Source organism: Trachurus trachurus (genome assembly GCF_905171665.1).
Source record: "Trachurus trachurus genome assembly, chromosome: 16".
NCBI lineage: Eukaryota > Metazoa > Chordata > Actinopteri > Carangiformes > Carangidae > Trachurus > Trachurus trachurus.
Window position 1 is genome coordinate 14234182 of NC_139902.1, and position 27231 is coordinate 14261412.

Genomic DNA, 27231 nt, shown 5'->3' on the forward strand with positions numbered 1-27231 from the left:
TCCTCAAGGTCGAAGACAAAAATAAGTCTGTATGCTGCTGAGAGCACTTATCAATTGAATAGTAATTATATTCCACTGAAGCACCTGGTAAAACTATACACACTCCTCTGAAGCTAATCTCAAAAGACCCCCAGTAAAGCACAGCTGACCTGACTTCATACAAACAGCTAAGACTTGTTTGTAAACCCAAGAATTAGTCTGCACCGTCTGTAAGCCAGAACTAGGCACATTATCAGATGTTGTTGAAGCCAAGCAAACTACCCTAAGTCAGCAGCACTGTAGATAGACTCTCAAAACATGCTAATTGCATTTTCCTGTTCCACTACTTTTTTTGTCACAATGATAATGGGTTTAGCAACAATTATGCTCCACAGTGTGTCACACGCTCAGCAACACCAAAATAACATGGCTTCATGTGCATTAATGAAATAATTAAGAGTAAACGAAAGGAATTCTAAAAACTAAATGCAATTGTATGCAGTAGTCAGTGAAGTGAAACAAGTAACAACTAAATACTACTGTACAGCATATTGCTTGGTGCTGAAGCACAGTAAGTCATCTTCCAATGCCACATTGTGTAATGACCTCTCAGTCTGACTCTGTCCAGACACCCCAATCAAGACAGCTAATCAAGGGCCTCACTAACCTTTTATCCCCATTTTTCTTCCTCTGCTGCTCCTGATTCCAGCTCCCATTGTCCCTCAGCTAATTTGTAGTCAGTCAGACTAACTCAGGTGGACAGACAGGAGATTGATCCTCACTAAATACTCTTTTGAAAGATATATATTGGAAAGATAACAAGCCAATAAAGCTGTCTTGGGACTCATATGTGTCTGAATGTGTGAGTGCACGTGCTTTTGTGCGTCTACTTGCACAGATATGCTTGTGTGTCTGCGTGTGTGTCCGAGAGGGAGTAAAAAAGAGCGAGCGGTTCCTCTCTCCAGCAGCTATAAGGCTCTCTGCCGCTCCCACGGGCCGCTTAGTGGTCGTCCAGAGGTTCCTCTGCGGCTACAAGGGGATTGTTTTGTGGTTGTAAATTGGGCTGGTCCTGGGAGAACTGGTGTTATTCTAGGAAAGGCTTGTTTTCTTCCACTTTCCCACTCAGTCTTTCGCTCATTCCTCCCTCTTCTCTTCCTCCGTATTGATATCTCAGATCTCCCAAGAGAAGAGACGGTGTGGTGTTTATTGCTCGTCAAAAGAAAAGGACAGCGCTGCCCTTTCCTCTTATCTCGCACCCTATGGGTTTCATGTGGGTTTCATGTGGGTGTATGTGTGCGTTCCATCGGCCCTCAAGATCATATTAGTTTCAACACAACAGCTTTGGCTCAGCACAAACTGGTGGAACTAGTTCCGCAAGTAATTGTTTGTCTTTAGGGGAAATTGTGTTTCGTTGATACTGTTTTGTGTGTGTGCGTGCGTGTGTCTACGATATCCTTCCAGTAAACACACTGAAAGGGCACACACACTCACACACACATGTAACCCCGGCTGCAGACATTTGAAGTTATGTATCTGCAGGTAATCCATTCTTACTTAAAACAGCTACCATCTTGCTGACATACACTAATGCGCGCTTACTCATACAAGTAATTACATTTTCACAGAGACCTGGATTACACACACACACACACGCATTGCACACACACACGCATACACGGACAGATTGTCGTTCTAAAGCTCCCTCACTCTTTCTGTTTCTCGCACACCCACTGCCACAACACACCAAGGAAAGCATATTTATTTTGACTCTTAGCTGTTGCACAGGAATGTGTCGGCACAGCAAATGACAGGCTATAGAAAAGCGAAACCCATCCTGATGATTTATGACCCATGAGCAAAAGAGGACTGGCTTTCCTCTTCTTTTTTCCCCAGAATACATCCCTCTCTTTTTCGGCCTCTTCATCCACACACGCACAGTCATGGAGAGATACCAGACTCTTGGCCTACTTGCCTGGGTTCACTAATGCTGTCCTCTGTCGTACCAGACACTTCCCCACTGTCCTCATTTATCACCGGCAGGCGTTGTACCGATACTATTCATCTGTTTCCTTTCTTTGTCTCCTCTCCTAGTTTGGAAATAAAGGAAACAACAGACATTAATGTTTCTCTGTCTTTGTCTTGGTTTCTTCCAGGAGCAACTGCTCAGCGAGTGAAGGTGGAGCCAGAGGTTTCGTCGTATCCCGGCCAGACAGTCAACCTACGCTGTGCCTTCACCGATGCCACTGGAATCCAGCTCACGATGGTCAGATACACACAGACACGATGCAGTTGTTTTTCTTTCCTTTTTTTTCAGTTAGGGTTTAATTACTTCCTTATCCTAATCCCACCACACCCGTACTTCATGATATTACATTCTTATGAAAATGTCGGTCACATGCTGAAAATGCAGCTCATTGTGCTGACTTGACACAATGAGAATTGCTGAGTTTATCTAGGACTACAACTGAAGTCAACATACAGTAAAAAATGTTATATTTGTCTAAACAAATACATTTCTTTATTTTCCTTTAAATTAAGTCAATTGTGCATTAACCTGATTCTGCAGGTATGAAACAGGTGGATAAAAGTGATTCATAGTGATCTGAAATAAACAATGAATGCTTTGAAGTCCATGTGTCTTGTTTATTTGGCACTCTAAATCTTAATCTAACAAATCACAGCCCACAGAAAAAATCCTGAGGCTGTAATAGTTTTTTTTCCTTCATCACATTTAACACAATGTTTTATTACTCCAAACAAACAATACTAAGCTTCATTTTGCTTCAGGGGATTGAGTATGGTAATGGAAACAGTTCTTTGTACTTCTCAATGAAGGAGGAAGTGACCGGTTCTATTTGGTTCAATGAAGAACAGCTGAGAAAAGAGAGAGAGATGATCATGAACAACTCTTCATCCATATTCATTCCAGTTCCACTCATTTAATTATGATGCTGTGGACGCTGTCCTGTGGAGTTTAAAGAGAAATGTGGACGTCTCAAAACCCCCTCCAGTGTCACTTATCAACACCATGACGAATGAGGCCTGTTTGATTTCACCGTGTACACATCCTAACCACTCACTGTGTCTGCTCCACCACAGGTCACGTGGCTCTACGAGGCAAAGGACGGGGAGAGGATCAACATCGCTGTGCTTCACCCAAAGTTTGCACCCAACTACCCTGACTCACCTGTGAAGGGCAGGGTCAGCTTTTCATCCAGTCCACCAGACCTGGCCAGTCCCTCTATTCAGATCACTGATGTCAGGATGAATGATGAGGGGAGGTACATTTGTGAATATGCCACCTACCCCATCGGCAATGAGCAGGGCATCACCCAACTGGTCATGCTGGGTAGGTCACTGACATAATTTATACCGTTTACTACAGTTTTACCATGCTTGTTACATATGTATGTATGAAAGAAGAGCCTTGTCCTCTCTTTCTGTCTCTCTCACTCCCTCCCTCCCTCCACCAAAGGCTGTATGCAGGTTAAAAGCTTGTCCAGCTGGGTTTAATTGCTGTTTTAAGTGGTATTGTCAGATCAATTGTGTTCTTGTTAATGCAATGGAACCATTGGTCTAACCTTGGCCCAGCACCAGTGCCTCTTGTGCGCTCTCCTCTCCCTCCAACGCATCATGCCTGCCTGCCTCCCCTCAGGCTTTATATTGATCCGGCTGCTTGTCATGCCGGCTGTCAGCTTCTGTCCTGCCCGCTCTCCTCTGATCCCGCGCTAGTGTCACGGAGGGCAATCGAGGAGCCATAAGGAGTGAGATAGAGTAGAGGGGGTGGGTACTGACAGAGATCATGTGGAGATTGAGAATTTGTGTATGGAAATGCACTGCACCAGTCAGGGAAATAGGTTATCAATGGCAGGTGATAGGGGACAGAAAGGGAGTAGATTAAAGAAATGGGAGGAGAGTGGAGGAAGATTTAGGGTTTGGGTGTGTTTGCACTGCTGCTCATAATTGTTTATCAATGGAGGCTGTGGAGAGAGAAAGGACAGTAGAGAGAGTCTGGGTGAGCGGGGTACAGAGGATGTGTGGAGATTGAGGTTTTGGATTTGCCTTTGCCAGACTGGTGACTCAAATTGTTTATCAATAATGGTGCACATTATCTTTTCCCTCAGCTGTTGTATTTCCATTTTATCTATCTCTACATCCTTTAATCTTCTCTCTGCTACTCTGCGTCCCCTCCTCTCTCCCTCCACCCTCCATCTTTGCATCAATCCGTCCATCCATCAGCTAAGCCTCAGAACTCGGCCTCCATCGTGACAGTGAATGCAGGCACTAAGCCGGCCGTCGTGGCGCGCTGTGAGTCTGTCGACGGCCGCCCCGCTGCCAAGATCTCCTGGGTGACCACAGCCAATGGCAATGGGACAATGGTGTCCAAGTCAAATGCAGACAACACCGTGACAATGACCAGCGAGTACTCTATGATTCCTACAGCGGCAGACAACGGGAAGGACATCAGCTGTGTGGTGGCACACAGGACTCAGACCAAACCAGAGAGCTTCCCATTGAAGCTAGTTGTCCAATGTAAGATCACACACACACACACACACACACACACACACACACACACACACACACACACACACACACACACACACACACACACACACACACACACACACACACACCACCCAGCACTAATTAATTCCTAGTGCTGTTCATACTCTAACATGATTTCAGACCTTGGAGTAACTAGTTAAACTCATTGCTGTTTTTTCTTTCTCCTTCCGTCCTCCATTCATCTGTCCTTCCCTCAGACGCTCCTCAGGTGACAATAGTGGGTTATGACAATAATTGGTACATGGGTCGGACAAATGTCATGCTCACCTGCCAAGCTAATTCAAACCCGGTTCCAATCTCAGTCCAGTGGAAGACGTGAGTATCAGCACATCCTCTTCTCTGTCTCTTTTTCCATAGGTCTCTTACTTTCTCTTTTCTGTTTCTTTTTGTCTAATTTTCTGCTTTTTGTCCTTCATTCCTGGGTCCAGACTCTTCACAGAGCTGTAATCAGCGCTTTTATTATTGCCACTACAGCCCCATGCTCTGATTATGGAGATAGCCGTATAATTTCTCATAATGGACTCTGTGACTTGAGATTTTACCCTCGCATAATGAGAGACGCAATATGAGTCCCACTCTCCCTTTTTCCTGCATTATCAGCTATTAACATAACTGTGACAAAATTTGAAAAAAAGAAAAGTCTGGGACTTTAAAATGGGAGAGATGAGATTTTGGGCTCGGATCCAGCTGTTTTGATTTTCCTCCTGTCCCCACCGTATTCTCCTCCACTCTGTGATAATGGATTGCCTATTGAGGAGGAGAAACTGATTGGTTTTGCACTGCCGATCAAGATTAGTGGAATTTGATGACTTTACAGAGTACAGCTCATTTCTGTACATCTGTCTTAACTGCTCTCCCTACGCTCAAAAGTGAAACCACAATCCTATTCTCCTTTTTATTTTCCTTTTTCTCCGCTCTCATGGTAAACATTCTCACGTCTCTGCAGGATGTCAGGAGAGCTGCCAGACACTGTGCTGATCAAAGACAACGATCTGAAGGTGCTGAAGGTGGACGAGGCCGTCAACACCACTTTTGTCTGTGAGGTCAGGAACCGCATTGGCACCAGCAGAGAGCAGGTCGCAATCTTTGTCAGAGGTGAGGGCCACAAAAAAAAAAAAAAAAAAAGCACACACCACAACACATGCACACAAAAAGGTAAATAACCAAATGCTTCTCAAGATGTAGGTCAGATAACATCTAAAAATATACTTGAACAAGCTTTAAGGACATTATGTGTGGTATTCGTCACGCAAGAAATCAATTAGGACCAGATGTTTCCTGCACTTGTCTACATGATAAATAGCATTCAAACCACTGCTGTCATCACAGATGCATTAAAACCACAGCCATGTTTAATTTGCAGAAGTTGCTAATCTCACACATATAAATAGTTCACAGGAAACATGCCAAGTAAAGCAGTGGACATTGCAGTGGTGAAGTAAAAAACCCCACTTGGGTCTTGTTCATCATCTAAACTGTCCTCCGCTTTGTATGTGAAAACATTTATATCCTCCAATCTGATACACTGGAACAAAGTGCAGTTTCATCACACATGTTACACATTTCCTGGTGTGCTATGCTCTTATGTCTGGCCCCAGGGATAAACCAGGTTCTGCTTCACATGTCACATGAACACAAACACACGTACACACTCTCTGTGCTGAGGACTGTCTTGGGTCTTGGGACTTAAGTTTAGGGCTAAAGCTGCTCTGTCCTGTGTGTGTGTGTGTGTGTGTGTGTGTGTGTGTGTGTGTGTGTGTGTGTGTGTGTGTGTGTGTGTGTGTGTGTGTGTGTGTGTGTGTGTGTGTGTGTGTGTGTGTGTGTGTGTGTGTGTGTGTGTGTGTGTGTGTGTGTGTGTGTGTGTGTGTGTGCATCTGTGAGTGTGTGTGCATGCATGCACTTGTGCACTTTTGGGTTCTCCCCTTCAACTTTTCATCCATCCTTCTCTGTGTCGTATTTAGAATGCACGTCTCTTCTTCTGTGTGTCTTTGCAATAACACCACATTATCAAAGTTTCTTTACATCAGCAGCACCCAAGGTCCGTCTATTCCCTTTTGAACATCAGATGGCGTTTACAAAGTGGAAGTTTTCACAAGGTTTTCAGTGGTGGTTCACACCACGAGTGTCGCATGTGGAATTGGATGGTCCTTCTCATTGAAATTTTTGCTTTTCTTAAATGAGAGAGAGCAGGCCGCCCCCCCCCCTAATGTCATGATCAAAAAGAGCGAGTGAGTAGCTTCTCAGCAGTACCCTTGTGCATCAGTAATGACAGAAGATGTTAAAGCAAAGTTAAATGAGCACTTTCCGTTAGAGTCACTGTCTTGAAGAGAAGTCTGCAATCAGTATAAGTGATAGATTTTACTGACAGTGACACTGTTGACTTTGACACAAAGTGGATTTTCAGTGATGCCTCGGGTTTAGCTGAGACGAGACTTGCGCCGAGAATTGATTATGTGTATGTGCGTCTGCTGGTTCCTATTTGTGATCTTTATTTGTTGTATGTATGCAGGTGTGTGCATCTGTCTCTGTACTGTTCAGCTTGTTGTTTTGTATCTTGGTATCTTAAGTCTTGGAAATCACACCATCCAGACTGGAGCCAGTCGAGATGGAAAGCAGCCCGTGCTTCCATTCCTGTCTCCTCCTCAGTAGTTTGGGCTACACCCCTCAACAGGATTCACTCCTGTATTTTACCTCATACAAAATACATCCCCCCTCCACTATTTTGGCTCATGCCTGCACTTAACCGGAAGTTATTTTCTGCTGACATACACGTAAACCTTGCACCTAATGGGAGAAAAAGTGCCTTTCTCTGGTGGCTACATCTTAAGAGCCACCCGGCTCCTTCTTCATGCCCTCATTTCCTTTTTTTCCCTTGTCCTCTTGCTCAGTCTCTCTATATATCACTACTTTTTCATTCTTTCTCTCTCACCCCCCACCATCTTTCCTTCAGTCCCTTGTGGTGTCACGGCATGCGTCACCACTCCTCTGGGGCCACTCTCTGCTGCTGTATCGTAGTGTTGCCGTCTTCTGTAACACAAAGGATGCCACCATCTCCAACTGTGTAGTACAAGCAACAACCAGGGAGCATACAAAGATCCAGGCAGCAGAGTGGGGAAGATGGAGACAGAGTAAAAAAAAAAAAAAGCAAGGGAACGTGCACCAGGATGAATCTGTGCCAGCATGCAGTCCTGACACTCAGAGAAGGGGAGAGAGCAAAGGCATGAGGGATGGAGGGAGAGAGGCTGGATGCTGACGGCATTTAAAACTCCCATGGGAATCTTGTGCCACTGCATCCTATCTCCACTGCTACTGGCCTCCACTATCTCTCAGCATAGCGTGTGTGTCTGTCTGTCTCCAAGCCTCTCAGAGCGGATCAGTCACCCTTTGCTGCTTCAGCTCCTGGCTGCTTCGCTTCTCACTCCACCATCCGTTCTTTTTTTCGCTCTGTCTTTTTTTATCCTGCGTTTCCACTCCTCTCTCTCATTCTTCATCCCACTTTCTCCTTCTTTTTTTCTCTCTCCTCTTTCTTTTTTCACTCTGGTCTCTGTGGTCTCTTCCCGTGTTGAACGTCCCACAGTTCCCTTGTCCTGTCATCTCCCTCCTCCATCTGGTCTTGTTCTCTCACAGCCGACCACCTCCTCCCTCCTTCCCACTCCTCTCTTACTCACTGGCAGAGGAGGAGGAGGATAAGATGTGAGCTAAATTCGCTGGCAGTTAAGGGGTGACTGTGGCAACCAGTGAGTGTCAGAGCGAAGGTCTGAAGAAAGCTGAGAAATGGAGAGAGGTGTTCAGACAGAAAGAGTGCTGGTTTAAGTGAAATGAAAGAGTGCGTAATAGTCGAAACAGAGGGAGCGGGAGATGTGGACTGACTCCAGATGGAGGTGCGATGGAGGCTAATGTGAATGCGTGTAGACAAACAGGGCTAAGAGGGGCCGACAGGCGTGAAATGGCCAGCACCTGCTACATAGCAGGTCCCCCTCTCCCTTATACCCCACAGCTGCATGACACAGACGCGCACACAGACACACACACAAGTGTGTGTGTCTGTGTGGGTGTTTGCTGGTGTCCTCTGCCCTCAGTCTTGTCCTGTTCACCTGGAGGCAGAGAGAGGGATGGATGTCCTCTCCTCTCCTTGCCTCTCCTCCTCTCATCTTCGATCCTGCTGCTTAGTCACACACACATGTATCCTACCTGCCCCCCCCCTCCCCTTCGATTTATCTCTCCCCCACTATCGGTTTCGCTGCAGTTTGCTCTTTTCATTGCATCTCTCATCCTCTCAGTTAGCATATGCTCTCCCCTCATCCCTCCTTATCTCTCTCAGGTTGTCTTTCAGCCTTTGCAAGTCTGGTGCTGATCTCCCTGCTCAGAGAAGAGACTCCTGCCCCTAGCATTCTCTCTCTCTCTCCTTCTCATGTCCACGCTGTCTCTCTCTCTCTCTCCAAGCTTAACTCTTAAATACCAGTAGCTCTTCCTTAATCACAGCTTAGTACTCTCCATCCCTCCATCCATCCATCCCTCTATTCCAGGCTCCTCTCGAGGGGTGGGGGTTTCTTGTGTGGCTAACCCAGATTCCCTCCCTCTTCTATCTTGTTTTCTTCCCCATCGCTCCTTACAGGGGTGGCTCATCTGAACCTAAAATTATTAAATCTCCCATTTGAATCCCTCACGTGATCTGAGGGGCTCTTCAGTTCACGAGAAAAGACTTTGTCTCCTAGTTTGGTACATTTCCTCCCTTTTTAAGACTCATCATAGGAGACACTTCAAGGGCAAGGAGCTCTGCCCCTTTCCTGCCCTGGGTTTGGATATAGTATGTGTGTGTGTGTGTGTGTGTGTGTGTGTGTGTGCCTGCATCTGTGTCTGTCAGTGTGCGTCTCCGGTCATGTGAAAACTGCCAGAGAACAGGTCTGATGGAGCCAAGTCTGCCTCTAGCCTGCAACTGGCCCCCTGCCCACCCCTCATTCTCACACACACACACACACACACACACACACACACACACACACACACACACACACACACACACACACACACACACACACACACACACACACACACTGGTCAATAACTTAACATGCTGACACAGAATACTACTAAGCTATGCTCTAGGTGCAGCCCAACTCACAATCAGACAACTGATGACCATAATAGTGTGTGTATGAGAGCGCGTGTGTGTACGTGACCATGCATGTTTTTTGGGAGGCTGCAGTAGACGTTACTTCCACCCCATCTCCCTCATTACTTGCGGCCACTTGGAGCTTACGGTCATGCAGGATGTGACTTCATAAGAAATATTCCCTTTTTTGGCATCCCCAGTATTGTGTGTGTGTGTATGTGTTGAGTGGGGGGTGAGTTATTCACACAGCATACATATTGCAGTTTTTCTGCTGGCTCATCCAACAGCATGTGTTTATGAGATGTCCTTTTCTCACCCACTTAAATAAATTCCACTGGTGCTTTGTTAGGATGTGTCTGGGTCTGTAGTGGGTCTGTAGTGGGTCTGCACTGGCAGCCAGGGGTGGCTCCTTTACATCTCTCTCTTGAATCATTTAAGTGTTCTCCAGAAGGGTAGAATAAAACATGAATTATCATTCACAAGCGGATTTACCAGCATGGACTTTGAGAAGACTTAAGAAGTGACTTGAGCGACGCATTAAAAATAATTGGATGGAATTTAGGGAGAATTTGCATTTAAATTTTAGCGTAATACCCTTTGATGAGACAGAAATGTGCGGCAGCATCTGGCTCCAAGTTTGCACAGACATCGTTGCCACTCCGCATGTGCTTGAGCTCTGCGGAGCCTGAGGTGATAATGCATTTCTTGTGTTCCTGTTACAAGTGGACACAGAGGGCTAGCTCTCACTCTCATGTGTGTGAACAGGGATGTTTAGCACTGCTTGGCAAAGAACAGGAGAGAGAGTGGGAGAGAGAGACTGTGTGCTTTGGGAGACTGGTGAGGGAAATTGAAAGAAAGGAAGAGAAAATATACCCAGATGAAATAATTAATTTTTTCCCCAGGCATATGTTGAAAGTGAAGCAGAGAGGAGAGAGAAGTAACTTTTGACAGGAATACAAACCCAAATTGGAGAGATGGCAAGGAAAATGGATTTTGAGGAGAGGGAGAGTGTGTGCAGCAGACAGCTGGTAAAGTGGCGTCAGAGATGGAGAAAAGGGTGGCGGATAAGAAGAAAGGCAGAAATAAAGAGAAGTGCAGTCAAAGGTGTAGCCTGCCATTTCCTTTCTTGACAAGAATCTGTATTACAAGAGTAATTCTGTCAGCTCTCTGTACGCTTTACAAGAAGGGCCGGCCCCTGCCGGATCTCAATTGGGAATGACAATAAAATCGGGCTGATTCGGTACTTTCAAATTTAGGCAGGGATTTTGACAACAGCATCCACTGCTAATCCTCTGCAGCAGCTCGTGGAGGTGCAGGGAGAGGAGAGGAAAGCCAGAGCAACAGGGAGCATGTTCAGCGCAGCTAGGTGCTTGTGATCGCTCTCAGCCAGGCACTAAAATTAAGAAATCGTTTTGCTCGCCACAGCTTATTTAGCTTTATTGTGGAGCCTGTGTGCTCAAACCTGAAGTGAGCATTGCATTGAACTGAATTGATCGTTGCTCTGATGCAGTTTAACATGGTTCCATCACAGAGAATAAAGCTGATATGCAACAGACTTTATAGCTATGGCTCATTTTCATCTCTTGTCCCCAGTTGGGTTTTTAAACAGTAAAAATATACAGATTTCAACCTTATACAACCACAAAACACTCTAAATATGGACATAAATGGAAATACAAACACACAAAAAGAAGAATGACACATCATAGTTTATTCTTATAAGATGACGTTTCTATAACAATGTTCTTTCTTTAAGGGATTTAGAGCATTTTGGTTTTTGCTTCTGTATTGAAATGTACAGGAATGTCCTAAACAGAATGAACCAGTGTATAAAATCAAAAAATACAGAATATATTCTACAAATCTCTAAAGAAGAAGCGTTACAGCAACAGCTTAAGGAATAAAGTCTTTGTGCTGCTTCCATCCCATACTAGGTTCTATACTCAAACATCCTTGAATTTCCAACGAGGAAATGTGTATTCAATGTGCATCAGAGTACACTGGATGCAAACAACACGGGTGGAGTCGACCCTTAACTCCAGCAGTGTTTAGTGCAACACTCGCTGCCCGCTGAGTTCCAGTGGATGACCACATGAGGGACATGGTCACAGGGTCCGTCTGCTGGGAGTTGTCACAAGTCCTGGAGAGCACTTAGAGCCCTGAACTCCTGACTCGCAAAAGCCCGTGCAAAAGCAGCAACACTGTGCTTGTGTTTTCAGCGGCTCTACTCACAGGCGGCGAGTTAACTGGGCGGACTGAGATGTGTCCATGGTGCTAAGGGCTGACAGCTGGCATTGAATGCTGGGTCAGATTGGTATTTTGGTTTCCTTAAAGGCTGATTTCAGATTGTATTCAGCTTCAGACTGAGCTTATACACTTGTCAAGGCCCATTTCGACAAATAGACGAGAAATGCTTTTGTGGAAAAACACGATTATACTCACAGCTGGAAGTAAGAAAACGTATCATTTAGGTTTGGGGTTTGGTCCACTGACTTTGGCAAGTTGTCAGCGTCCGTGAATTTCACATATTTCAAACAATACCATGCTTGCTGGTTTCCCTTCGTTCTGCAAAAGTAGTTGTATCTCTTTGCAGTTCAAATAACTGCTTTTAAAATACTGCTCTAATATCACTGCAGAAGGATGTCAGGGGAGTGGGCAGTGTGAGTTCAGAGGAAGAGCACTATATGGCTGACAAGTCATATGGGATATCTTCACAATCCTGATTTAGACACCACTGCCTCTCCCTTGAGTTTTTTTTTTTTTGCACACGCACACACACACACACACACAAGACGAAGTGCAGTCTGTTGGATCATGGAGCCCTGGTTTTACTCATACCCTCCTCAGCCAATTTTGCACTGTAACAAAGCCTCTGTCTATTTTTAAGTTGAACTCAAAACGGTTTCTTTTAATGTGCGTTCACTGTTCAGATGCGCCGGAGTAAAAGTGGTCACACACATGTAGGACTGACGTGCACTCAAGCGGTGCCTGTAGTTTACGGAAGCGAAGAGGAGCGCCAATCTGTCCCCCTGCTCTTTGTTCATGGCTTCCAGGAGGAGTTGTCATTCCGATGTGTCACTTTGTCACTCACTCAACCCACCGCCACCGCCTCCTCCTCCTTGTCCTCGTCATCCTCCTCCTCCTTCTCCTGCTTCTCCTGTTCTTCTTTAAATTTCCAACCTCCCCTTCCTCCATCCATCATTATTCTCCTCTGCTGCATGGCCTCCACCTGTTATGCCCTGCACACGCCATCTTCTGCTCCTCCAGAAAGTGTGGGTCCGTGTGTGTGTCAGTGTGTGTGTGTGTGTGTGTGTGCGCCACCACCTCTACCCCTCTGTGGCGTACTTTGTGATTTGTGGAGAGCCTTGGACAGAGCGTCCCTGTTCAAAGGCGACACGCGGGACAAACGTGGCTGGGATGTTGTCATGGCTGTGGGAGTGGGGGACAAGAGCAGCTCAGAGGGAAGAGGAGGAAATGTCAGTGTAGCGGGAAGCTCAGCACACACACCCACACACACACACACACACACTTGACTGTACTGACACCTCAGCACTCTCACACACTTGACTGCATACAGTTCAGACCATTACCACTGACATCATCCAACCCCTACCTTCTCTCTGTGTTTTTCCCCTTTCTGTCGTTTTTCCCTGACATTACCCTTTTCCTGTGTCTCCTTTTTGATGCTGTCTCTATTTTCCTCCTTGCCCCCTCTCCATGTTTCACACTGATCTCTTTTTTTCCCTCTTTCTCAACCGTATTCCTTTTCTTCCTCTTTCTCCCCCCCTCCCCTGCCTCTTCTCCCTCCTACAGAGCCCTCAGTGAACCCATCCAATGCCGGCATAGTGGCAGGAGCTGTGATTGGCTCCCTGCTGGCCCTGATTCTGGTCGTCGCTCTCATCTGCGTGCTTGTCACCCGTAACCGCAGGCAGCAGCAGGGTTACCGCGCCAATGGCGGCAGCGACATGAAGACGCGCATATTCGGCGGCGGCAAGAAGGCCAGCAAGAACGGCACAGGTGGAGGCGCCGGCAGCGGCGGAGTGGGAGGCAGCAACAACAACGGCCCCATCTACGTTTACAACGAGAGCTCGTCCCACCAGGCCCTCGGAGAGAAAAACAACCACCACCAGCCACTCACCATGGGGGGTCGGCCTGAAGTCGTCGCCACTACGCCCACCGCCCAAGACATCCTGCTGAGCAATGAATTAGATGATGCAGAGAGGAGGAAGTTTGATGAGCTGGAGGAGGAGGAGAGGTATGACCACTTCACCGGCGGGGCCCCCATCCTTCAGCTCCGCCCACACAACGAACAGGACGATATTATCGGAGATTACCTGGATGACGACATGGAGTCCCAGCGCGATGGCTCGGTCATCTCGCGGACTGCCGTTTACGTATAGAAGAGGAAAGGAGGAGGAGATAAAAGGAGGGATGGAGGTTCCCTCCCGAGGACTTTGTGGCTTCAGGGTCTCGTCCCTGTCTGATAGAGAAGAGAAGATGATACCACTTTTATTTTTGAAAATTGATTCTAAATATAGCCTATTATTAATCACAGTGCAGCCCCAAAAATGAACTGAATGAACAGGAGGAGGCGTGGTGGGATATTGTGAGAGGAGTGTTGGCTGTTATCTGATCCCTCAGAGCTGAAAATCAAACAGAAAAGAAACAACTTGTCTCCCACCACTTCTGCTCATGCTATCACTATCACTGGGACCTTGACAAGGACTCTTGACAGACAGACTAAAGGAGAGAAACTATGTAGTGTGGGAGTAGGATAATGGAATCATGATACAAGCTTGGCTGTAGAGGAGGCATTGCACTCGCATATTCACTCTTATCTTCACCAAAACAAGTAGAAGCGGAAGGGGTTGTCAAGCTGTTACGCTTTGCCAGCTACTCTCTGTCCTCCTATGGGAAACCTTTTTGTTTTGGTAATGCATCGCACTGTGACAGCCAGTGGGAAGTTAGTGCGTAGTGATCGTAGTGTTGCAAGGAAAAGCATTTGAAGGTATGGGTGGCAACCAGCAGGTGATTTAGAGAGAACAATGTATTTGCTCATATCTGCTGGCGAGTTCTCATTTCCACTCTCTCTGCGTTCTTCTCAAACTTAAAAAAAAAATAAAAAATCTCTGCAAACTATCAGTCACAGTAGACCCTCTCGAATTTGCAGGATTTAAAAAAGAACATTAGGTCCTTCTGTGCTGCACAAACACAAGAGCAGCTGAATTTAACAAAGTAAGTTTGCAGAGTTGGAGAGCAAGTTCTAAACAAGGTTTTCACATGCAGACTTTTGTACTGTGCCTGGAGGTAAAAGACGGTAAACAAGAGATGAGGGAATGAGGTGTAGCCAATCTGACAGGGATGGAGAGAGGGATGCAGGAGACAGGAGGACTGGAGAGGAACACGTCTCTTCTTTTCTCTTTCCTCTTCATCCCCCGTCTCTTCAGAGCGCTCCTGACAGGAGGAGCTTGATTGGTAATGAGCCGTGAAGTCGCTCGCTTAGCCGGGACCAACAGATTGCCACCACTTATCGTTTATGACGTGACGATTCCCCTCCCTTCCCCTCTCCTTCCACCTCTATCTCTCTATCGTCCCTCCATCTCTCCCTCCCTCCCTGTCTCCCGGTGTTTATGGGGAGTTTATGATTTATCCAGGGCAGTGTCGAGGTCAGGGCCAAAGAGAGCAGGGGAGTATTTTACTGCTCCCGATGTGTCAAACGCCCCACTTACTCTATTCCAGCCAAGCCTGCCCTGACATGCCAGGACTGACTAATCCACCTGGAGTGGCCACGTCCACTCTGCTGCACAGACACCACCACATCCTCCCATACTTAAGTAAATGGCCGGATGTAAGGAAACCCTACCTCCGAAGGGCGACTGCGTTAGCATAGATAGATTTTCAATGAGATCATATCATTTTTTTTGATCCATTAGCAGATGTTGTTAGATGTAGCGAATTGATCGGGAAGATGTAAATGCTGCAACCGCAGCCAGCGACGCTATGGGAGTTGTATTGACTAACGGGCAACAAGCAGTGAAATGCCCCTTTATGATGCAGCTTCAGGGCTGATTGTCTCCTGACTGTTAATTTATCGCTCTAACGAGCCACCGGAGGCCCGCTTAAACAAACACAGCTCCATGGCTACTGTACACTACTGTCTTTGAGGCCTAGTGTGCACGTGTGCATGCGTCACCGTATCTGGAAGACTGGATGACAATCTTGCAGAGAAGCCACTACTGTAGCTCCTCTAATCATGTTTCTCCCTGGCCTTCTAATCAGCTCCCCTTTGACCCACTGGGAATCTGGTGAGCGTGGTCCAGATGACTGTACTGACCTCTTGCAAGGCCCAGCAAAGATCTGGGCTGTAGTTGGCTGCAGGTCATGAGGTCAAATGCAGGGTGACCCATTGCCAAGAGCTCAGATGACTGCACTTGGCGGCATTTCTTACTGTGGCTGTTTTTAACCTTGAACTATAGATGGAAGACACACTCACGTACACAGAAAGTATCTATATAGAGTAAGACGGTCCTTGTTTGCCATAGTGATGGCTGTTAACCTTCAGAGAGGCGGAGAGAGAGAATAGGAGAGAGAGACAGGAGGCAGGTGACAAAAATAGAGTGTTCGAGCGCTGTCTGGCAAATTGTAAGCCAGCATGTTCAATTATTGTCTAATGGCCTTAGCGAATACATAAATGCAACTCCTGTCAAACTGGGGTTAAGTACATTTGCAGATCACAGCTGATTTCACCACAAACACTCAAAATAAAAATGCATTACTTATTTTTGCACTTGTGTGTGTCACCACTACCAAGAGAATTATGAGTGTAATACTTTTTTTGAGGGGAAAAAAAAAAAAAAAAAAAAAAGAATAAAGAAAAATAGCAACAAATGACAAAACCGTTGTATGTACATTTTGGTGTGAGGTATCCGTGTACTATATATGTAAGCATTTTTATTTTCTTGTGAAAATGTGGATATTTATGAAAATGTAAATATCAGATCAATAGAGCCAGTGTTGCCAGTGTTGTGGAAGTAACGATGGAGTCCTGGGTTAGCGAACCCCGCAGTTCAAATGTCTAAGAGGGCATTGAGAATGTAATTTCTAATCTAATGAATACCTCGGTAGTTTGGGTGTTTGAACATACTGAACTGACTGAGCTTAGTTTACCTAATGCCTAAAGTCAATTTTGTTTTTTGGGGGGAAAAAAATTCTCCTTGCTCGTGTACTTTTTTTTTTTTTTATAAAGTTAGCATTGACTACATTTCCACATAATAAGCACACACTTTATTTTATTTCTTAAGTTTTGCACAATTGGCTTCTCCTTTTCCTTGACAAACACCCTGCACAATGCAAAAAACACACACAATACTCGTAATTTATCAGGTAGGCCGTAACCACACATGCAGTGGTCTGTATTGTGTATTGAGTCAGCACTGTGTGCATGTGTTTATCTGTGAATGTGTGCCAGTGTGTTGTCAGTGTGTATTTTCGTGATGCCCAGGGGCTTTGGGACATCTTTCGTCGCAATGGGGGTCTTCAACCTGAGTAGCCACCCTTTGTCACCATGGCAAACTGGCAAACCAGAGATATCATTGTGCATTTTGAGGACACACACTGAACCACACACACACACAGGCGTACTGTACATATACATACGCAGAATGCAGAGAAACATTCGCCCACACACAAACACCCCTCAGTCACTCTCATTATGCTCACTCCCACAGCCAAACTGTGCAGAAGACACCTCATACCTGACAAGTCTGCCATCGCCTGACATAAGCCCACACAAATGTGCTCACATAGCTGCAATGAAGACACACACGCGCGTGCACACACACACTTTTACTTTTTCCTCCTCTTTCTCAGTGACTCTGTCAGGACATATACTGTGTCCTGTTCGAGTGGAAAGAACCACAGCATGATGTGTCCCCTGCTCCACTGCTCTCTATCCCCCAAATAGTCCGACCGCAAATCAATTACCGTGCCGAGCAGAGACAGACCACACATTCAGGGACACACGGACCTTTCCACCTCGTGTCAAACAAACAGGCATTTTAGGAAACGGTTTGTCTGTCCAGCTTTTTGTTCTGCATGGGAAATATAGCTTTCATAAAAATGCCACCGTGCTGACCTCCTCCCCCTCCCAGATTCCCTTTGAATGCTTTTAGAGAGTCACAACTTCATACTCGTCTCCAAAATGTTGTTTTTTCGACTTTAGCCACCTCCGCCATGGCGACCGCCTCCACAGATACACACACACACACACACACACACACACACACACACACACACACACACACACACACACACACACACACACACACACACACACACACACACACACACACACGTATACACACACACACACGTATACACACACACACACGTATACACATACTCGCATCGTTCCACCCACTTGGTTCCCAACTAAGGCTTTCAGAGAAATCCACGATCCTCGCCTGGGTCTAGCACAAGGTTAGATAGTCAAAGTACCTGATATTTTTCTCTTCCCAGAAAGCCGCATACTGTTGCTATTTCTTTAGCTTCAAACATCTGATGACTAATCAAAGCCTTAACATCTCCCATCTCACTCGCATAAAAGAAAAAAAAGAGAAAACCTTCCTGTGTACATAGTATAAATATATAAATATGTAGCAGAGAAAAAGAATTACTAATTTATGGTGTCACGTTTGTGTATTTCTCAGTGACAGCAAGCATGAAGGATTTATTTTCTCCTATTACAGTTTCTCCTTTTTTCTGTTATTTTGCAGTGCTTTATAATTTATGTTTTCTGAGTGCTTTATTCTTGACTGCTGCGCTGTGATTGCTGCCAAAACTGGCAAATGTGCTTCTTCTATACAAATGAACTGTACACACAACAAAACAGTCTTACCCCAAAATGTGCTTTTTATTATTGACTGCTCTGTGTAAAAGTTGTTCTTTTTTTCTTGTTTTTTGTATTTTTTATTTTAAATTTATTTTGGAAAAATGACCTAAGTAGAATTGTTGTCACCATTTTTGTCGAGTCTTTCTATACATACATTTTTTTTCGTATTTGGTTGCTATTAAAGATCTTTCGGTTTTTGAAATGTTCCAGCGTTGCAGAGTGTGGTATGTGTTTCTCCTTCTCCTCCTTCTGTCTCTTTAACACTTGAGGAGAGCTTGGATGACTGAGGAGCCAGATTGAACTGAAGCGCCACTCATTGATTCTCACTGATTAGATTTATAGATTAATTGATCGGGAAATGAAGTGGCCTCTCTGTCTCTTGTCACCCATCATTCTCACTCCAGACACCAACCTCCTGTGTTCCCCCCCCCCCCCCCCCCCCCCCACTCTCATTTCCTGGTCTGGCTGTTTGTCTCATTTCGGATTTGATAAATGTATGTGTGTCTGTGTGTGTGTCAACAGAGGTGTGATAACAGGCTTATAGGAAATTGAGCACAGGAATAGCAGAAGCCATTTTGTGGATTACACTTGTCCTGTACTGTAGCTCCACCTCCTCCCAGTCTTTCTGATTTGTATATGTGTCCTGGTTGGCTGAAGTAAACTTGCTGCCTTGGTAACAGGTATGTAGGAGATTGCTGTAGTTTTTTTTAAAGGGCATGTTTTCCAGGCTTTACACCTGAGTATGCTGATGATGAAGAGCACATGCACTCTCTTATTTCAAGATGCATGAATATAATCATTATATTCACTTGGGCTGCGCTACACCTCTCAGGCAAATGCAGCACTCACACTGAGAAAAGGATAGAGTTGAGGAATGTGGTGCCGGAGTTTCAGTGGTTTTCCTGCAGGGAGGCAGTTTGTGTTTTCAGTTGGGGAATGTGCAGGCCAAGCTGAAACCCGGCTCAGTGAATGGAGCGCCTCTCAAAGGCTGCATTGTTTGAACTCTGACGAAACCCAACTGGTTCGGTCAAATTTTAACAGAAGGGCATGTGGAGGGGTTGTCTGTGTGTGCACAGGTCTCTGTATCATGAGTGTGATCATGCATGTGTGTGTGCAGTGTGCACCTGCCTCATTTGGTTACATACATTACCCCCCCGCGTCCCCACCAAACGATACAATTAAATTCTGCCGTTACCATCCCTATTATGATGACAGTCCGTTTATGGCGGCGTGTCCTCGGTGATGCCATCATGTATCAGTGTGCCATCCTGGCTACTTGTCACAGTTCATCTTTGTTGCAAGCTTCTTCTGTCAATGCACAGCTATTTACTGCGAGTCCAGCCCACCATCTGGCCTCTCTAATTGCTTTGGATTTGAGGCTGGCGAGATAGAGAGCACTTACACTCACACACAGACACACACGGACTCCTCTGGTTTTCGAGCTGAATGTAAAAGACTCGAGCACAGCAGAAAGGCTTTTAAGCCGCAGATAGGGACAAAAGCTTGTGCAACACTTGCATTTTTATCTGTGTTTGTCACAGGGGAGAAAAAAAAAGGTATGCACCTCCATGTGAAAGCGGTGACCCCGCAACGCAGAACCTTGCCTATTTGAGCTCCAAGCAAATAACCTGGATCTGAAGCCAAAGTGACAGCAGCTACGCCAAGCACTACCACTGTGTTCAACATTAGCTTACAGTGATGAGACATGGTGCAGTACCCTTGGGCAATCCGGCTAGCTGGTCGTGGCCCTGTTTATTCGAAGTTGTGCGTGTATGTGTGCGCATAGGCGTGCATTTGACAGAGGGAGAGCATGTGAGTGTGTTGTTTGGTCATACAGTGTGCGAAAGAACGTTCATGTGTTTAGACACCTGCTGAGAGCTTTGTCGGGCTGCAGACAGAGCAGATTTCCACACAGTGTTTGCAAAGTGAGATTTTTTTCTTTACAGATTTAAGTCTTATCAGATTGTTTGGTATGTGTGTGTCTGTCCTGTTTCTCTCATGGATTTTTGTGCATAGCTTTATGTTGCATTTGCAGATCTGGCAGCTACATCCCCAGTGTTGATTCAACATCTGAGTGTGTGTATGTTTGTGGATTAGCACACAGACCCACTTTTGGCTCTCTATGCTGATAACACAATGCTCCTCATTTAACCTCTCACCCTCTGGTTCCAGACCTGACTAATAAATCCCAGAGTGAGTGATGAATGGCCAGGCCTGTTGCATGGACGTCTGAGTGATGGATGTACTGACCTGGGTGTTCACAGGGATTAAAGCGAGTGTCTGCCTCTGCCCTCAATTATGAAAGCAGGCTCCCGCATATTTTTATTGCCTTTAAAGCAACTGGCTTTTCCCTTTCTTGCCTGTGGTGAATCATTAAATCTCCAGCTGTGTGCGCTTTACTGTCTTTTAACTGGCTCATTCTTTAACTGACAGTGATACGTGCCTCATTGTTTTGGTTCTGTGCTCCAGCAGATTAGATTTGACTAATAGCGCTTAGTGTAGCACACAGTCCTCTAGTATTGGGCCATTTACCCAAAGAATTAAGTCAAGATAATTAAGGAGTTCCTTATGGTGAAACACTGGAACATCCTTCATCGGCCAAGTTGGCTCATCTGACCTCAACCCGAGTAAGACTAAACTGAAGGAGGAAAGTAAAATGAAGAAGATAGCTGCAGCACCTATAATAATGGTAAGTGTCCACACAAAGCCATGCTAGCAGCTCTGTGTGGCTGTGTTTTTGGGGAGGGCGGGGAAAGTAGTGCTTTAAGCGAGATGCTAAAATCAGCATGCTAACATGTGACAATGGCAACATGTTGATGTTCAGCTGGTAGACTTTTTAAATCCTTCACTATCTTTGTTTACATTTTCTAATTCAGCTAAGGGTGATGGGAATTTCATCATAAAACCGTGGGACAAATGAAAACTTTGGCCCCAGATTGAAAGCGTAGGGGTCAGCAGAGTTATTATATTCATCCCGAGGGGGTCATGAATGTTTGTTGAGACATTTCACCCAAAACCAAATGTCACACACGCTGTGGTCCTAATAATTTCTGACTGTGCCACCCACACCCAGTTATTACTTTCACCGATATTGCTCACTGTCACACTCCCTTGTTTTATTGAAATGAAATTTGAATCAATATTTTAAAAAAATATTTCATGTGGAGTCCTTAATTTCACACTGTCTGAGCCAGTTTGTGACAAATTGGGGAGTCAGTATGTAAGAGACCAATTTGTTTTCTGACCATGGTGCTTTGTGGGTTTAAATTGGGTTAAGGTACTTCTCGGTGGAACAGGTTACAGTGCAGTTGGTATTTTTGTTTGTTTTGTGGAAAGGACTGGGAGTTTGCTATCACTTCTAATCTGCTATCTTGTCTTTGCTTAGTTACTTTAGTATGAGTTTGTTTGGGGTGAATGCTGTGGAGGCAGTAGCTTCAGGCAACAACCACTCATCCACTATTTACTCTGAAAACACGCACTGACTTATTAATAAAGATGTTGATAAAATGCAGATGAAAACAATAATTCTTCTACAATTTTAAGGACCTTAAAAGTGTAGTGGAAATTAAGAGTTTGTTCATTTTGCTATTGCTACATCACCAGTGATAGCATTTACAGCTGTTCATTTACATGTCTAGAAGAAACGTTGCTTTAAAACTTAATCCCTTTACTTGCCAAGTGCTGTCTCCAGCAACAGAGGTACATCTTTTCCTCTTTTGAAGTTGGCACACGAGCCAGCTAGCCTCAGTTTATCTCATCTCTTTTCAGCAGTACACCCCAATCTGGCCTGAAGACAAAGTGCTGCTCAGAGGGAATATTTTAACCTCTTGTATTGTGAGAACTGCTGAAGCTCTTGACAAGCCACCATAACTACCACTCACTCAAGAAACTTACAAACAGCATCTTTAGTATGTATACACAACATAAATTGTTAAAGAATGGTGAGCTCTCAATCAATTTAAGGAAAAATGCTCCCAGGTGTAGCCTTCCTGTTAGAGCAGTGAATTCATTTTTTTTCCAATACAACACTATTTATAAAAATAAAACTTTCATTCATGATAGTGAATGATAGTTCTATCATTCATCATATCAATGATAGTTCTACTATCATTCACATACTTTACCTGAATGATAGGCCCACTTCCTCTAATAGTGGTTATCATGTTGAACGAGGTGAAATCAGAGTGCACAGGAAGTAACGTTTGTAAATAATCACAGGAAATTGGAAACCATATGACTTCCTTTTGCGGTAAACCATAACATCCGATCTTTAGGCTTCTGGTCATTCGTATTTGTTGAGATTCTGTTGCACACATACAAGCACATGCGCACACACACACTCACATAAATACACACCCTATCAGACAGAGAGGGGGAAGTGGATGCTCCTGTTTCCCCTGGAGGCTCCAGGGCGTTTACTCTTCCTGTCCCGTGCTGACAGGGCTGGAGGTAAGGGGGTGGTTGCAGTGCATTGTTGGGCGGATGAGGCACATCTCCCCCGGGGTAGCGCATGCTCGGCCAACTGCTGGGAGGGCAGAGAAGGGCAGGGAGAGAGGAATAGAGCGAGGGCAAAAAGGGCACGGTGGTGTGTGTAGAGTGTAGAGGGAGGTGCAGGGTTGAGATCTGAGGCCTTGTGCGTTGGCAGAAGCTACAGCGAACTGGCTAGTATATAAATTTAACAGTGACTAATGCAAGATTGAGTATACAGGGAAGAGAGAAGAAAGGAGGAGAGGAGGAGCCGGGCTGGATGGAGAGAGCAAAAGGGTAAAAAAGCAGAACAGAGACAGGGAGGAAGCCTGATTAAAGATGGAGTAGAGACGGCTGAGTGAAGGGAGGAGGATGACGAGGACTGAGTTGTTGCAGCTGTGTTGATTTAGCTTCTCATAGATCAGATTGTGTGTGTGTGTGTGACGGAGAGAGAGGGAAAGAAGCTTTGACATCCTCGGAGTGCTGCTGACCTCGACACACCTGCACAAACACCAACCACCACCAGATGAAAGATGCAGAGAGTGTGCTCGCGTGTTTGCGAGTTACCTGGAACAAATCCTGTTGTAGAAAATAAAAAACAAAGAACATTATGTGAATGCAGTATGACCACCAGGGAGTGTAGCTTTGAGCTAAGAGTGCACATGTCTGTGTGTGTGTATGTGTGTGCATGATTGTGTGGGTATGAATAAAAGAGATTTATATCAGGGAAAGAATGGTTTGTTGCTGCTCCTAAGAATAGATTCTGTGACGGAAATGATTTTGATGCTGTATGCAAGCCTCTGTGTCTGTGTGTATGTTTGTGTGTGTGTGTGTGTGTGTGCAGTGCGTGTGTGTGCGTCTCATTTTGTGTGTATTTGCCCCGGAGTGCTTTGCAGATCAAATGCACTTGCTGTTTAATTCACCGTCTCAACAGGCAGCTCTTACAAAGTACATGCACGCACTGGCACATGCACGTCTGCATATACTCAGATATAAACACACAGAATGAGAGATGAATATGAAGATAAAAACAAAATAAGTCTGCAAATATTTGGTCTTATAGGGACTCGAGATAGACTTCTGGGGCCTGCCAAGTCCACAGCAAATGGTGGATGATTGTGTTCGTGTTCATTAGCGTATGTAACTGCTGTGCAGATGTTTGCCTGCCTGACAGTACGGAACGTGCATGCAAATGTATGCTTCTTTTTCTGCGTGGGAGTTTAGGAGGAACGTTTCCCGTTTGTCGTCGAAAAAAAAAACTAATATTTATGCTGTTATGTTTCCAAAAGTGCATTAGAATTGAATTACACCACGACCCGTACGATTACCATTAAATTAGCATGTGTGGTCGTTGCTGGTGTTTATGTTGATGATGTACGTATCGCCATGGGAGACGTGAAAGCAAAATTGCATGTGATTTATACAGACTGACTTCCAATCAGACAAAACTCAATATCTAATTCTGGTTGTAAGATATTAATAAAACAAGGTTCCTGTTGTTTACAATGCAGGATATACATAGTGAAATACTAGTGTTATGGGACTACCTGTATAAATTAATGTCAGGGGTAACTATATATATGTATACACAAGGCATTAGTGCAGGTGAAAATTAATATACTTCAAAGGGTGTTGGTATTATGATGTAAAAACACAATATAATTTTGACAGTACAATCATTTGCTTGGTTTTGTAAAATTGATTTTAAAATACAACACACCCACCAAGTATTGATCGACAGTGACAGTGAATCATCACCCTGCTCTATATTTATTCACTGTATGGGATCCCTGTGTAAAGCGTACCGGCACATACAGCGTGGTGAAGTGATGGAGTGAACTGCACCTTGAGCTTTCATCACAGCGATGTAATCAGCACCGGCCAAATAACATAGTGCAGAAAGGACTGTAAGAACTTCAGAAGATTGTGTGTGCGTTAATGCGTGTGTGTGTGTGTTGCTTTGTCTGTTCTTATGTGTCAGCTCCTCCTTTATATCCACACACTGCCTCCCCATTCATCTGTCTGTCATCTTATCTAGACATCTCTTTCCCTGTAATCACTTCTCCTGCCCCGTCCTCCTTTCTGTCGCTCCTATCTTCTTATCGTCTGCCACCGACTGAATGTTAGAGCATTGTAAATCTGTTAAAGCACGACGTGTGTGCGGGCATGTAGCTCTGCATGTGCCTTCAAATTGCCACATCCAACACTGTCCAACCAATCTTGCGGATGTAAATTCCTCTCTAATAAATCCACTTCTTCTTCTCTTGCATTTCCAACACATCTCCAATCTCTTGCCATTGAACCCAGAGGCATCATTTTAAAAGGGAAACAGACTCATTGATTGATTTAAACCCATTAATTATTGCTCCTAGAGACAGAAATCTTTTCACACGACATGAATCTGCTGCAAGCTGTTAATCCGCAGCAGTGATGGTTGTCAGACACTGTCCTTCACACTTGTGTCTCTGTGTGTGTTTACGTGTATGTGTGTGTCTCATGTGGAGCCTCTGTGGAGGTCCATGAACAACACCTGCTGGGGGTCCCTGCATGTCTGTGGCCCCCTGGTTAACCCCCTCCCTCACTGTCTGTCTGTGCCCCCCCTGGTTAACCCCCTCTCTCCTTTGGGGTCCTCTGTGATTTCAACTATTTCGCCTGTCACTCAACCCCCGCAGCTGAGGCATCATGGGTAGCAGCCCCGATTCACTGGGCCGTTGAAGTGCACTTCAGTGTATAATATGTGAGGAAGAGGGAGAGAGTTGAGTCTAGAAAATGGCTCAGCATTGCCATGCGAAGCACAGCAACGCTGCACCATCGTGTGTGCGTTTAACTGTCAGCTTAGGGTAGGGATGGAGTAAAATAGTCCTGTACAGACAAAAGGTCTTATCTTAGAGGAGGAAATTAAATGTTATTCAAATGCTGCTTTCGGCATCTCAGGGGGATCTACGTGAAGTGTTTATAAATAGGACTCGATTATGGTTCTCATAAGTGTGGTTGTGATCTTTGCCACCTTGACAGTAATGACTGGTTCAACCCACCCTCAGTGCTCGCATCTGACCACCCTGCCCTCAGCAGGAGCAGCCAGTGGAAACATCAACAGAGAATTATACTCTGTTCACTGCATGTAATAGCCGGGACTGTCTTTGTTGTGCACTTACAATAGGGTATAATCTGCAAAAATAGAGACTACAAAGCACTCAAGGGGTGCACGAATGCCAGGCTCAGATTTTGATTAATTTATGTTCCAGTACATTTCAGTTTTCCTAAGTCATTACCCTCCGAAACTACCGCCATTCCCGGGGGATTCAGACAAACAAAACTCTTACAAACAAGTGCGTGCTGTGGTCCAATTCTTCTATTTCTGGTCTGTTTATCATCGTGTGCTAGAGCAGTGCTTTACGTGCTCTCTCCGGGAGTCCGTGTGCCACCATATGGCTTCCAGTTGCCAGTTATTTATCTATGTATTACACACACTGTCCAGGTACTGCTCGCAGGTCGTTCATCCTCCATAGGGCCCCACCACCCTGATATATGGAGCTGTTACATTTCTATATCACAACACGTCTGCCTGCAGAGAAAACACACTTGCATACTGTAGTTTCTAGCACCTGTTTTTCCATGGTGTGTGTCTGGGTGTGTTAAAGGGCAAGTGTGTGCGTTGACTTTAGTTCTTCCTAGTCATTTATCCTATTTTAAGGTCCTTTACTCTGCTGTCCTCCTCTTAATACCACTTTTACTCCAGTGCTTCAGGCTTTTCTGTCGCCCAATTGCTATTCATTAGCGAGGAGAGGTGGGAGAGGTAGAACGACACTGCAGCAGTGTGTTCAAATGTGGCTTCTTCCCAGTTTTTACACTGTCGTTTTTACAGCACTATCAATATGTAGAAGTGAAACCAGTGATTATTTTTCCTTTTTATATTAATTTGAAGAAGATTTTTTGCTAAAAAAAAGATGATCACAATTTCCAGTAGCCGGTGGCAATGTCTTCAAATTGATTGTTTTTTCTTTTCTTGAGTAGCAATTTAAAAAAAAAACATATTACATTGGGGGGAAAAAAGTAATGAAAGCGTAAATTTAGAAGCTTCTGCTGGGAAATGTTTGAGATCTTTGCGGGGAAAATCAAAATGGTTGCAGGTTGTTTTTCTGTCGATCAACCGTTTCAGCTCGATCAGCTGTAATGATTCTCTCTTGAATAGAAACAAATTGGATGACTAAAA

The 27231-nt window shown here is 45.0% G+C and overlaps 1 protein-coding gene across 3 annotated transcripts in view; it reads left to right on the forward strand.

Moving 5' to 3' along the window:
• Positions 1–27231, forward strand: part of LOC310999604 (nectin-2) — an 81707-nt gene that overhangs the window by 29735 nt on the left and 24741 nt on the right. For 2 of the 3 annotated variants that reach the window (XM_083990092.1, XM_083990093.1), the window contains exons 2-6: positions 2133–2242; positions 3079–3328; positions 4219–4512; positions 4746–4863; positions 5495–5643. In XM_083990092.1, the coding sequence (XP_083846218.1) occupies positions 2133–2242; positions 3079–3328; positions 4219–4512; positions 4746–4863; positions 5495–5643 (921 nt within the window). Of the gene's footprint in view, positions 1–2132; positions 2243–3078; positions 3329–4218; positions 4513–4745; positions 4864–5494; positions 5644–13474; positions 18730–27231 lie in introns of those variants that run through there. The other variant, XM_083990091.1, reaches the window with a different exon arrangement.